The sequence below is a fragment of the Centroberyx gerrardi genome, chromosome 7 (assembly GCF_048128805.1).
Source record: "Centroberyx gerrardi isolate f3 chromosome 7, fCenGer3.hap1.cur.20231027, whole genome shotgun sequence".
NCBI lineage: Eukaryota > Metazoa > Chordata > Actinopteri > Beryciformes > Berycidae > Centroberyx > Centroberyx gerrardi.
Window position 1 is genome coordinate 2,627,224 of NC_136003.1, and position 14,463 is coordinate 2,641,686.

At 40.3% G+C, this 14,463-nt stretch overlaps 1 protein-coding gene across 1 annotated transcript in view; it reads right to left on the reverse strand.

Annotated features, from left to right (window-relative positions):
• Positions 1 to 679: 679 nt before the first annotated feature.
• trpm4a (transient receptor potential cation channel, subfamily M, member 4a) overlaps positions 680 to 14,463 on the reverse strand; it is a 45,297-nt gene continuing 31,513 nt past the window's right edge. The window contains exons 13-28 of the mRNA XM_071905197.2: positions 14,216 to 14,344; positions 13,194 to 13,323; positions 11,000 to 11,145; positions 9,162 to 9,274; positions 8,695 to 8,802; positions 8,536 to 8,582; positions 8,136 to 8,368; positions 7,517 to 7,632; positions 6,121 to 6,253; positions 4,288 to 4,462; positions 3,684 to 3,849; positions 3,342 to 3,523; positions 2,922 to 3,054; positions 2,189 to 2,261; positions 1,841 to 1,934; positions 680 to 892 (exon numbers count right to left, since the gene is read on the reverse strand). Of these exons, the coding sequence (XP_071761298.2) occupies positions 867 to 892; positions 1,841 to 1,934; positions 2,189 to 2,261; positions 2,922 to 3,054; positions 3,342 to 3,523; positions 3,684 to 3,849; positions 4,288 to 4,462; positions 6,121 to 6,253; positions 7,517 to 7,632; positions 8,136 to 8,368; positions 8,536 to 8,582; positions 8,695 to 8,802; positions 9,162 to 9,274; positions 11,000 to 11,145; positions 13,194 to 13,323; positions 14,216 to 14,344 (2,004 nt within the window). The 3' untranslated portion in view covers positions 680 to 866. The remainder of the gene's footprint in view (positions 893 to 1,840; positions 1,935 to 2,188; positions 2,262 to 2,921; positions 3,055 to 3,341; positions 3,524 to 3,683; positions 3,850 to 4,287; positions 4,463 to 6,120; positions 6,254 to 7,516; positions 7,633 to 8,135; positions 8,369 to 8,535; positions 8,583 to 8,694; positions 8,803 to 9,161; positions 9,275 to 10,999; positions 11,146 to 13,193; positions 13,324 to 14,215; positions 14,345 to 14,463) is intronic.

The following is a 14,463-nucleotide window of genomic DNA, read 5'->3' on the forward strand; positions in this document are numbered from 1 at the left end:
TAGGACTTATATGACTCCTCGGAAGATGTACAGTATGAAAATTATAAATGATCATAACTGTACTCTGTGTCCATTGAGGGCTGTGGGCACATTCTTCCATATGATTTGGGAGTGTCCACAGGTTGCTGAATTTTGGGAGATGGTTGCTTCCAAACTCTCTACGCTGTTGTCTGTGACTATACCCCCCTCTCCTTCTGTCTTGATCCTCAATGATCTTTCCCTACTACACCTCCCACAAACTAAGAAACGCATTTTGTTTGCTGGCCTGATGGCAGCTAAGAAAATGATTGCCACACGCTGGAAGCCACCACATTCACTTTCATTTAGGCAATGGGTTTTAAGTTTTTTGGATGTTGTCTATTTGGAACTCTCTACGACCCGTATTCACGGTGCTAAGGAGGCTAATGTTAATTCATGGATTTCCATCTCTGTTGATCTTGAAAACCTTTTGAGTTATGTGTTTTATGTTTTATTTTGTTGGGTCCCGCCTTGTATTTGATGTCCCTGGTACCTAAGTATTTACACGGTAGTTGTAGTGTGGTCTTTGTGTAGGTATACTTTGTTGTACATATTATTTCCAACTGTGCATGTTGTGATCCTTGCATTAGCTTTGTAACTACACAAGCCTAGAACATTTAGGATTGTTTGTCTGCACAATGTACTTGTGTGGATGGGGTGTGTTTGCGTGGTTGTTGGGGGCGCTGGATATAAGACGGGGCTTTGTTTTGTCTTTCTGTTTTGTTCTGGTGTGCTTTAAAAGAAAATAAATAAACATTTGATCACAAAAAAAAAAAAGAAATTAAGGTTAGTTTAGAATTAGCGTGTGTGTGTGTGTGTGTTTTCCAGGATTTTCACACAGGATTGAGTCAGCTTGGAGAAAGTGGAGTCAGATCTACAACAGAAAAAATAATAATTTAGTCATCCTTTTATATACAGTATATTGTGTGTGAAGCCCTCAATGACACAAAAACTTAAAAAATCTACTGCAGCAATGAAGTTAACTGGCTTTGGACTGGAGTGAATTTTGTGCCATACATCTTTCTATTGTCAGATCAATTAACGCTGCATAAAAATAGGTATTTATAATATCTCTTAAATTTTTATAGTACAGCATCCCCTGTAACTAACACCCAGATCATTTAATAATATGTCAAAACATAATAAAATGTCCCTCTAAATGAGGCAAAATCTATTCAAGTAATAACAGTCCTAGACAGATTTTTTTTTCCTGATAATACATTGTTACATAACATTGTTATGCACAATTATTACATTATAAAGGGTATACCTTTTTTATAAGGGGTAACCTTATATACTGCTATATCAATCTGAAGATGCTTTACCTGTCAATTTATTATATTGAAAGGTTTATTATATTTTCATTTAGAAGGATTTCTAAGGATTTTGAGATTTCATTTTATTTTATTTTATTGAGATGAGATATTTTATTGAGATGTTGCCCAAGAGATGTAACATCTCAAGGGGCCTATCCTACTAAATAAAAAAAAATTCAGTAGATATTGCAATAGTTTAAAAAAGTTACCTGTTATAAAAAGTTATACCCTTTATAATGTAATAATTGTGCATACCAAAGTTACAATATAAATCAGAAGATTTTATTTCATCATGTTGCAATTTATTGCAATATCCGGTTATTATATTTTTAATACATTTTACATACATTTTATTACATTTTGACCAATTATTATATTATCAGTTGACACAGGTCCAAATGCTTCAGGAGTGTTAAACAGCAAATCATCTCAGGACATAACGGTTATATTTCTTAATTAAATGCATGTATGTAAGAGATTATGGCAAGTGGGGGTGGTGACCTTACCTCTGAGGACCGGAGGGGGGCGGCTGGCCTTTACCAAATTACTCTGAGACAGAGCATCCACCATCCAGGAGAGGGCACCGCAGCAATACTCCAACTATGAGAGAGACACAGGGACAGAGATGGATGAGGCCTAGACAGTGCTGAGCAGGCAGAGCTGACAGCTGCAGTCCATATGCAGAGAAACCAGACACAGAGCCCCACCCTGTGTACACACACACACACACACACACACACACACGCACAACAAACATAGGCATACACATATATATATATATATAGTGTTCACTGAGCCTGGGTTAGGCTCACTAGAACTTGAGGCACATGCACTGAGGTGTCAGGTGCCCTCACCTCCGTCTCCAGCACCCTCAGCCTTCGGTCATGGTCACGGATCTCAGACATCTGCTTCAGCACACTGTCCACCCTGCAAAAACAGCAAGCTGCAAACCTCAGCTAGACTGTCACACTGTCTGAGTTCAACTCAGTTCAGCAGCCCGGAATGGTCGGAGCACAACTTCAGAAGCTTATACAGCAAGTGAAAAAGAAGCAAAATGCCAAAATCTGACCGTTGTACTGAAACATATTGATGTTCTGATTCCAAACTGAAGCTCAGTGAAAGGTCTATTTGCATTTTTGGTCAAGTGAGGTACAAGACCTGAAAAACCTGAACTGACTGAATTGATTTGTTTTATTTTTTTCAAAATTGTATCTTATTTTTTGCAAAGTGAGCTTTGCAACCTGACCTACCCAAAACAGCATGAGCTGATAATACACTGATTAAAAAAAAAAAAAAAAAAATATATATATATATATATATATATATATATATATATATATATCAAACACTGCCCAGAAGAGCTACATATTATAGCCCCGATGTTTGGAATTAGTACTATATATGTCAATTAACTTGACTGCTTAAAGACAGCAACAGAGGAAAATGGAGGCATCAGGGCATTCATTCAGCTGTGATGGCAAGAAATGTGCCACCACTGTGAGAGCAATTGTGATATTTTTGTGATTTTTTGTACTAGGATCATAAATTATATCCATGTTAGATATAATGGTGGCAGAAGCAGCTTACTTGACAGAGGTGCGTTTGAGTCGTGCTGTGTCACTCTCCCTGTGACGCTTATTCTGAGCTGTGAGGAAGTTTTCTTTCTGGATGGCCTCCCATGTGTTGAGATGGCTGGCCTTCCTGCCACGCAGCTCCAGAACTGAGGACAGAGAAAATTGGGAAGACCGGTATAGGCATTGGGAAGGAGGGCAAGAGGAGGAAAATTAAACGTGGACACAAAAGATAAAGTGGGTTTGTATCTTCATTTGCCCTGTTGTTTCTTTCTTGCATCACTCAAACCAAATTTGTCCTCTTAGACTTCTGTCTTTCCCTTTTTTATTTTTCTTTACTTCTCTGTCTCTCCTTTCTACAGTAGCTCCTTCAACATGCTCTTCCTCCCTTCTCTCTCATAGCTTCCCTTCATCTCTACTACCTGCTATTTCTCACCAAAGTGTCTGATCTTGACCGAGGGGATGCGGCGGATGTATCTCTTGATGAAGAGGTGGAGGTGTGAGATTATGATGAAGGGTGGGGCCAGGCAGGGCCTCGAATGGTACTCAACAATCAGGTTGTAGCGTTGGAACTTCCAGTAGGTGTCACTGTGCTCCTGCACTTTGGAGAAGGTGTAGCTGTGGACAGGAGGTGGAAATAGGGACATGGACACACAGAATGCTAAAATGCTTTTCTACAGTGGCCAGATAGATGACCTTAACTAAACATTGTTTGAAACCCGTTCAATCAGTGGGACAGCAACGGAGCACAGCTGCAGTGCTCCAGTCGCCTGTGTACCTGAACATGGCGATGAGCAGGTTGACCAGCAGGATGTTGGTGACCAGCAGGTAGATGACCAGGAGGATGACAACCAGCCAGTTGGCGTAGGTACTCATGCAGGGCTCAGCTCCAGCTTCGATCAGTGTGGCATTGTTTGTGCAGTTCACCGCCTGCAATTTATCAGCTAGATGGGAGACAAATGGAGAGGTAGGGAGGATGAGATACAAGGAGACGTGAGGATCTATGGTGCACACTTACACTGTAAGTGTAATGGTAAGTGTAATGGTAATTACCATGTACCTGCTTAGAAGGCTCAATACATCCGCAATAATACAGCTGTGTATTGCAGCCCGGCAAGTCTCTAGTTTTTTCAGCCATTTAGCTACCAAGCAAGCTAGTTAGAAATTAGCCAGTACTTAGACAACAGCTAGCAGATAACTAGGCAACTTGTTGACATTTTTAGACAAGTCAGTTTTAGCTTGATTTATTTAGTTGATGTGATGATGATGTTGATGAGCCCAGTGCCACATGGCTTATGGTTGGCGAAAAATGGGTGGTTGACTTACAGTTGATACTGAAGTAACATTGTGCTGGTGAGAAAGACGGAGACTAAGCAACCTACCATCCATTTCATGAATGGGTATTTGTCCAAATATGTGCAGGTAAGGTCTGTAGAACACTCGGCGGAATATCCAATCAGGACGAGGATCGTAGGAGTAGAGAAGTGCCTGATTGGCTACACCATAAGCCATGAGCCACACAGCCAGGAAGAAGAGGAAGAAGAAAACATCTTTCATCTGAGGGAGGAAAAAGTCAGACCAGAGATGATGCTGTAGAATGACTGTCCCTGCTGTGAAGAACACAGTATAGCATGATTAGCACTTTGTCACAACATCACTGTGGTATCTGTTGTTTCTAGCCCAAATTCTCCATAATCAGTTTCAATTGAATTTAATCACATTTTGTTCTACAGTTTATCTGTTATACATTGCAGTATAACAATTGGATATTTGGCTTCTTTGCCAAAGGTGACCATGCTGAGGATTCATGTAGATTATTGTGATGACCTTCTGACTTATAGTCAAAGTCTCAGAACATGTTGCCAGTACAGGATCCTATAACCAGCACCTCGGCAAAATATCCATCCACAGTTTTTTGCACACACAGCTAGTGTTCAGATTACATGCGGTATCATCAGCCGTCGTCACCAAGGCATAGAGGCATTCATTAGCACCATATAGCGTCAGTGTCCCAGTTAAACCAGTCTATTTTTGTCAATTTTCACTTTGATACCCCAAGTCAATACTGATGTGGTCCCATGTGTGATGAACAAGTTTGATTTGAATAAATCAACCCCAAACAGGGACAAGATCCTAACTACTGAAAGTGCAATTATCAGATATAAAGCTGCATTATAGTTTCTCTCAAGATATTCATCTACATATAGATATTCTATTTTTAATATTTGTGTCAGGTCAGTCTATTAATCAATCTTTGCTATTTGCAGAAAGCATGATAGCCTCCTATCCCTCATAGAAATTATTCGCTGAACAAATAATTGTCTATTAGGGATATGTATAATAATTCCCTATAATTTCCCTCTCTAAAATAATATCACCTTTGAGCTTGATCCTACACATGGGCTACGTACACAGTACCATAATTTGGTAGTGACCTCCAGATTTATGAATGAGAGTGTAAAACTGCGATATTTATTAAGTTTCATTCCAAAATGAGATATCGATGATTTGAAAAAGGTGACACAACTCTTGGTGAAAATGATTGATAGTAAAAACTTAAATCAAATTGTGACTTTCCTTGGTTGACAAAATGTTAACACTTATATACTATATATTTATACTATATTTTAGAAATTAGAATATTAAGATTCCTTAAAGATGGAGGAACAAAGGAAAGTTTTGTTCCTTTGTTGGTACAAAACAAACTCCTAATCATACTGGAAGAGCATCAGATTTTTGAGTTTCCTTTGTGCCAGAATACTGCAGTATTTGCAACAGAGTACGAAAATTACTAAAGTATTAGCAAAACTAGAAGGGCACTCGGAGAGCGCAGACCTCCGCCAAGGTCCGTGCTATTATTGCTTGTTCGTGAGTCGGATCCGGATCCGCTCCAAAATTTAATGGGTTCTTCCTTGGCCCATGCTACATCCTTCCACAAAGTTTCATGAAAATCAGGCCTGTAGTTTTTCCGTAATTCTGCTAACAGACAAACAAACAGACAAACAAACAAACAAACAAACAAACAGCACCGAAAACATAACCTCCTTGGCGGAGGTAAAAAGGTACAAATTTCTTCAAAGTCCGTTTTTAGATCGTCAAGGCAGCCCAATGTTCTTTGAAGCTCCTCATGGGCATTTTTTAGATGTGTATGTGTGTATGTCCATTGGTTTTTGTGCATTGTTCATTGGTTGTATTGTGAAATGAAGTGCACTCACCATTTTGCCAACAATGATTATCTTGGGCCCCAGTTGTTTGTGGATTGCGAAGATATGGATGAGGCGCAGGGTGAAGACCATAAAGTCTAGGGCCATCACGGCTCGGCCAAACTCATATGACCAGGGGAACATTCTGGAAAACAAACAACTGGGGGTTAGCCACTGGGCATGCTCCATGTATAGTAATGTGATTACACATCTACAAATACAGTTATGCATACACACACCCAACAACCCATCCATATAGTGGCTCAAAAAAGTACTCACCCTTGTTTTACTTTTCACAATTTTTTTTATTTCTTTTTGCGGTAATTTTTTTGTGTGTGTGTTTTTGTGTGTTAGTTAAAAAATAATGCTCCGGCAAACTGGGGTATGTGGAAGTATGTGATAAAAATAATGTTTTACATTTTAAAATAGCCAATCTAAGCCAAAGCTCTCAAATTGTATCTGAGCAATGTGCTTAGCGGCAAAAATAATAAGTACGATTTTTACTGGCCCATAGCATAAACTGACCTATCTGCGAGAGGTTGATAGGGTTATTTATCAATACCTAACTAATAACTAATAATAAACTAATAATAACTCAATCATGACTTGGCCAGGTGCTCAGATTTCTGGCTTTCAAAACTCACTTTCCGGCCCATACTCTTTTAGAACAAAAACTCCCCACCCTTTGGAATTTCAAGACACTCCCATTTCCAATTCCAATTCAATTAGAAAAAAAAAGTAAATTTCTTACCCTGATTATAAAGACTCTTTGAAACCTTTGCCTATGCTCTAACATGAAAACAGAATACAGACCTAGGCTGGGTCTAAATGAAGATCTTGATTATACTCCTTTTCTATAAGAGTTATGGTATTAGTTTCGGATTGTTGTTTTTTATATATTTGTACTTTATCCTTTCTTTCTGATGTATGTTGGAGGGGATACCAGTGCCTAGCATTCTTCTTTTTGTATTGGAAACATATGTATGTATTGGATGTAAACATTGTAGATAATGTAAATGTAGGTCATGGATGTGTGACAAAACAGCCATTTCCTGGTCATGTGATCTAATAGAGATTATATATGGCACCTGTTACTCTTTAACAGCTTGCACCCAACGCATCAGTGCTAGTCTGGAAGGATACATTTCCATGGTAACTTTGCCCGGATTTATTTAAACCTGCTTTGTGGAACCGAATTTCTTGAAAATAAGCCAGACTTACTGAAATAAACCTGGTTTAACCGGTAATCTCTCTTTAGGAAATAGCCCTCTGGCCAAGTAATTCTTGAGTCATTGGTGTCGATCAACAATCCTATCAACCCCCTACAGATATATTATGGTCAAGTTGCCCTGGCACCCTTTGGTGCACCAGTCAGTGTAAATTCAACTGCAAGTGTAATAAGAGTCACCTGCAACACAGGGCCAAAGAGAAGAGCGCGATTGCTGTCAAGTCACACTTGTTCCACATATCCTGGATGTAGCTCTTCATTCTCTGGAAGACTGTGGTGCTGCCCACAAAGAAGGTCTGGAAGGCAGAGAGAGAAAGGAGTAAAATAATAGACATACGTATCCAAACTGGTTACTGAAGTGTTGTGTGGTGATGTGGCTGTGGATGTGTGTGTGTGTGTGTGAGAGAGAGAGAGAGAGAGCGAGAGAGAGAGTGAGTGAGTGAGAGAGAGAGAAAGAGTGTGTGTTTTATAGTCATAGGTCCAGATATACTAACATGGATCAATTACCATGGTTCTACTATCATGAATCTACTACCATGGTTCTACTAACATGGATCTATTAACATGGACCTACTAACTTGGGCACAAGAAGTACGGTTGCAATCCATGTGCCCAAGCACGGACACCTTGATAACTACAGATAGTAACAGAATTTTAAGTTTGGGGTTAACTATTCTTTTAAAAAGCGTATTTTAAATGTGCTTTTTGCAAACCGTAAATCCGGGCCATAGAGTGTGGGTGTATACTTGTGTGTATGTATGTGAAAATATATGCTTGCGCTACTGTCTTTTCAACCAACCTGCCGTATCTCTTCACATACTAAGGTGGAAACCCAGAAGTAGAGCACAAACTCCAAAGTGGCAGGGCCATTAGGGGGTGGGGGTTTAAAGTCCACCAATAGGACATAGGCAAACAGGCAGAGGAAGAGGAAGTACATCAGCACATTGCCTAGGAATGAGGTGACAGGCGCAAACCAGAACTGCCGCCACCTCAACAGTACAAATGGCCGTTTGGAACTGGAGGGAAGAGAGCCTGAATTGAATCACAGATAAAGGAAAAAAGGAAAAATTACAAGAATTCAACAACGATATATTTTGACAAGGAGAAAAATATTTTTCTATAAATTGTGACATTCACCAGCCACTATGATTCGTTGATGATTTTGTATATGTACCAAACCTAAAACGTATCAAACCCACCATTGAGATTGGCTTTTAGAGCAGCATATTCTTCAGCATCTTCCTCACTGGGACACCAGAAAAAGAATCAGGGATTTTTGTTAAACTGAGCAGGAAAAATCCATCACATAATCCTACCGTGCCTAAATGTTTTGTGTGTGTGAGTGTGTTTGTATTTACCTCTGTACAATGTCAGCAAGGGAGAAGACAGTGGCATCATTCCCATCCAGACTGTCAGCATCTCTACCATGATGAACCTCCACAGACTTCACCTCTTCCTCTTGCTCCCTACAGCACACACACACACACACACACACACACACACACACAGATCCATATGTCTACTTTGAGCATGTTTTACTCTCTTCTAGTCAAGCCAAAAATGAAGTACAAGATGACTTTTTCACTTTGTTAGCTAATTTTCCTAACATACTCCTTTTTACGATTCATAGCAAAAAAAGTTTTTATTTTTCTGTATCTTCATATCAAAACCTCATTACTCTGACTTCCTGGAAAACGATATATTTTTAGTGGTTGCTGCATTGCGTACCAGTAGGTGTACATAAAAATGATTATTGTAGATTTTTGATGCACACACACACACACACACACACACACACACACACACACACAAACATAACACTGACCTGAAGCTGATGAGGTCTGTGTAGATGAGGGGGGGCACGAAGAAGTTGAGGACCAGTTTCCAGACCTCGGTACTCCTATCCATGTCGCCCCACCAGATCTGAGACAGCAGAGACTACAGCAAAGAGCAGCACTGTCACCACACAGGGCAACAGTCAACTGTAGAACAGTGGCAACATTTCACTCACTGTCCACATTGGTTTGCACTAGTAGGAAGGCAACGGTGATGCTCACACTCCAGTCTCTTCCATATGGAAAGATATTAGTGCCAGCAGAATTTGTCATGCTCATATTCAACTGTTGAATTTCAAACAATGGATTTGTTGATGAATTGAAATCTAAATTAATTTAAAAAACTGAATTTTAAGGCACAATTTGAAATCGAATGCAATGGGGTGAAAATGAGTGTGATTACTATTATTGTTATTATGTGAATTTTCTAAATTCAGATTCAGTTTCCTGAGGCACACATTTAGGCACGAGAGACTTTTATTCCCTGGCTTCATTGGACCGTGATCTCTGATGTGTACCGGAGCAGTTTACAGCCGAGTGTGATGCGATGGGGATGATGATCGGCACCTCAGAGGCCGTGGTTCTCTCCCAGAAAAAGGTGGTCTGCCCCGTCCAGGTGAGAGGGGAGCAGCTGCCCCAAGTGGAGGAGTTCAGGAATCTTGGGGTCACAAGTGAGGGCAAGAAGGCTTGTGAGATTGACCGCAGTTTAGGTAATGCAGGCGTAGTATCGGACCGTGGGGGTGAAGAGAGAGCTGAGTCGCAAAGCAAAGCCAAGTCGACTTTCATTCCGACTCTCATCTATGGTCATGAGCTTTGGGTAGTGACCGACAGAATGAGATCATGGATACAAGCAGCTGAGATGGCCTAACTCTTCCTGACAGGGTGAGGAGCTCAGTGATCCAGGAGAACCTTGGTATTGAGCTGCTTCTCCTCCACATTGAGAGGAGCCAGTTTAGGTGGTGCAGGCACCTGGTAAGAATGCCCCTACCTTTGGACATGTTCCGGGCATGACCGACTGGGACGAGACCTTGGGGTAGACCCAGGACATGCTGGAGGGACTATGGGGGTTATTCATAAAACTCACTGGCAGAGTTAATGGAATCTTGAGGTAAACAAGGTTACCATATCTTTTCCAAACAATATGGCATTGTGTGATACAACCTCTTCTCTTACAGAGTTCCGCTGGCGAGAACTTCGGCTTTCTTACATATCTAGTTTGCGATCCATTGTACTTGCATATGGGCATGAATAATCAGGAGGGTGTTAAATATGCAACACTTTATTTACATATTGATTTTTTCACTGGTTTTCACCTGGGACACCTCAGACAATAACACCAATGTCCAATTTGTGCTGTTGTCACAGAATCCAATTTGTGGTGGAGGAACGTAATGTTCACGTAAAATCTTAGAATCTTATAATCTTAGTTTAATCATTAGACTTTGTGCTCATTTCACAAATTTTTATGAGATCACGTTGGATAATTTTGTGCTTTAAGAGTGATTTTACATGAGCATCATCAGGTGGTCTATAAAGGTTACTATTACGGCCATTTCAGACATTTTCAAGTACCTAATGAAAATACTACAGTCTCTTAGACACATCAACAGATCTAGACGGATCTAGTCGTAGATGCTGCCCATCTGGCAAGCATAAAAATACTTCAATAGTTTGGCAATTAAAATGATCCCATACTAATTTATCGTCTTATAGACCAAAGGCAGATTAAAAATTTGGGGTTGCTGTTATACTAATTTTGTTAGATAATTCCCTGCATCGTAACCAGTGTGTTAAACCCTAACCATGGGTGAGAGGATGGCATTCTGACCTGAACCCCGTCATGGCTGAAGCAGAGGCGGGCGTCAGCTGCAGTGGCCATCTGCAGGCAGGTAGCCCCACCCCACACTGGAGACTTCCTTATAAGGAGAGTGAAGGAGCGACTCTCGCTGCTCTGGTAACACTCACTGAATACATCTGCACACACAAACACACACACACACACACACATACACCACATCACTGAAAGAACACTCACAAATACAAGTACAAATCTTGAAGCAATACTTTGTATTACAGCAAGTTCAATTCATGGGGTACAGATCCCCATATAGAGAGGAAAATATTCTATATTTAAGATACACACACACTCAAACTAGCGATATTCCCAAATCTGAATACCATATTTGGGAAAGTACAAATGTGTTTTTAGCTGCGACCAGCAGCTAGTATATGTGACTGTTGGTCGGTCCCCAAAATTTAAAAAAACTTTACTGTACATGTGCGATTGCAGGACACAACTATAAAGACTCTATGAGCCTCATTGTTACATGACTTAGGAATTTAGCTTAGTTGGCATCAGACACAAATGCGGGACGCTTTGTTTTTGGAATAGATTTGTAACTTGTAATTTGACCATTCATATGCCCATCAGTCAAATCAGTCAATCAGTCAATACACACACATACATACACATGCATGCACATACACACACACATTATTTTTCATAATTTCTTTTAAATTAACAATGCACAACGATTACTAAAATGATTTATTAATAAGCTGATTTGTATGACAATGTCATTGAACCAGAGGAAGCTGGTATGAACGATGGAGAGCCCACAGCAATTGAAGGGTAACTTCGGTATTTTTCAACTTGGACCCTATTTCCCCATCTTTTTGTGTCTAAGTGACTAAAGGGGACAACAATTTTTGAAATTGGTCCAGTATTGAGCGAGATTGCATCGCCGGCAGCCGCGAAACGGGCTGCAATGTAATCCGACGGGGCAAATCGCACCGTCAATGTACGTCCACTAAAAGTGTTTGTTTTTGCCACTGACAGGCTCAGATTGTTATTATAAGTGTCTGACAACATTATGGAAAGGACCTACAGAGAAATGAAACATTTTTCTTTACCTTTCGCTTGATCCGGTCTGTGTGTAACCAAGTCTCGTTCAAGTCTCGCGAGAGTTGAGTTGTTGCAGGAAGTTACACACAGACCGGATCAAGCAAAAGGTAAAGAAAAACGTTTCATTTCTCTAATAATAATTAATAATAATTGATTACATTTATATAGCGCTTTTCTAAGTACTCAAAGCGCTTCACATATCGGGGGTGAGGGGGCGGGGGGGACTCAACTAATTGACTCAACTCTGTAGGGTCCTTTCCATAATGTTGTCAGACACTTATAATAACAATCTGAGCCTGTCAGTGGCAAAAACAAGCACTTTTAGTGGACGTACATTGACGCTTCACATTTGCCCCATCGGATTACATTGCAGCTCGTTTCACGGCTGCCGGCTGACGCGATCTCGCTCAATACTGGACCAATTTCAAAAATTGTTGTCCCCATTAGTTACTTAGACACAAACAGTTGGGAAAATAGGGTCCAGGTTGAAAAATACCGAAGTAACCTTTTAATACTCTTTATGAGGAGGACTACAGCGCTAAACCAGATAGAACCTTACGTAAACCAGCCATGCATCCCACCCAACCAAAATTCACTTTCCAGAGACATGATTTCCTTGCCAAACAGTACCTCGGCATTTCTGTTTTCCCACCGTAGGGTATAGTGGTTAAAAGACTCTTTACTGCACCACCCCTGAATATGTGGATATGCTTGTTTTCCTTCACTAGGCTCAAACATGCCAGGATTTTAAAAAGCATGTTAAGACGATTCTTAAAGATCACTGGGACTGAGTCGTAGAGTATGATGGGAGGGTATGTGTAATTGATGGTGTTGATAGTGGTTGTTTTGTTTTTGTCTTATTTAAATTGTGCTTATTTGTCAGAAGTGTAGTCTAATGCTGTATCTATTTTATGTGTACCTTATTATCATTATTATTTTAAAAGCGCTCATTTCAACTATTCGATACAACTCTAAAATTTCATGTCACAATTTGTCTTATGAGAAAAAAATTGAACATTTTACACACACACACAAGCACACACACACACACACACACAACGTGACATTGTAACTGAACAATCAGACTCAGGACATAGGAGGTTGTGGCATGACTTACCATGTGCCAGGTTCTCGAACCTCTGGGCCAGCTCCTTCATGGACAGTTTGGTCTCAGTCTCACTCTCTAGCTTGGAAAGCTCCCTCAGCATCTTACAGCCACTCAGAGCACTCAGCACTGACTCGTTTGCCTGACCAGTAAGAAACACAGAAACAGTTTGGGTGTGCTCACACCGTTCTGCTTTTTTCAAATTGCGAACACCTTTTTACATTAAAGGAGAATTCTAGTCATTTTCAACCTGGGCCTTATTTTTCTAGAAATAAAGGTAAAATCCAATAGCAATATAAGCTAAATCGAGGAAAGTCAAGGAAACTTTAATAAGCCAAAATCAAGCCGCAAAGCAGCACAGTATAAGGCAGCAGTGTCGCAAATTTTTCTTCTTCTTCTTCTTGTTTTTCTCCGCTACAAATATGAGACCCACAGCAACAAAACTTGGCAGATAGGTTTGAAATCTCAACCGCTAATCAGGCAAAAAAAAATTACACTGATTGGCCAGATGGTGGTGCTATAACAAGCCACTTGACGTTTTGGACAATAACTTTTTGCGTTGAACGAAAAACTGTAAAAAGGTGTTCAAGGCAATTTTATTATGAGGATGTACTGTGTGATGACAGGTTGCGGTTTCAAACTGGATGGCATCCTATGAGCAGTGGAAGCTATTGAGACTGCATTATATACTGTATCTCACAATACGCTACATGATCTAACTAAAATGAGTGGTTAACAGATTAAATGTATTTCCCTAGCAAAGAACAGCTTGTTTTATGATATAAAATCTAACTCAAATGAAATCAAAGCAATTCAGAATTTAAGGGGACCAACATAAGGTCACACCGTCCACAAAACCCAAAACTCAAACAAATTAAAAGTTAGGTGTATGCATGACAGTATATGTATGAATGAGTATGACATGAGCAAAAAGGAGAAAGTGTGTATGTGGCTGGGTGCAGATTCCTCAGCACAGAAAAGCAGAAGCAGAAATGTCTTAAATGGAGTGGTAGAACATTGCAAGTGATTCTCACCATCTCCCAGAAGTAAACGGCCATATCGCTGCGGTTCTGCAGGACAGCCCAGATGAAGAGGGAGGCCCAGGGCGACAGGCAGCGCTGGTCCCGGTAAGGACACTCCCCCAGCAGTAACTTATTGACTTGCTGAGGGTAAGACAGTTAGAGGAGGGAGGCAGAGAGGGGGGGTCGAGAAAGAAGCAGACACCACCAGAGTGAATAAAAGCTAAACAAAGTTCACTATCTTTTTCTCTTGTGACTGACAC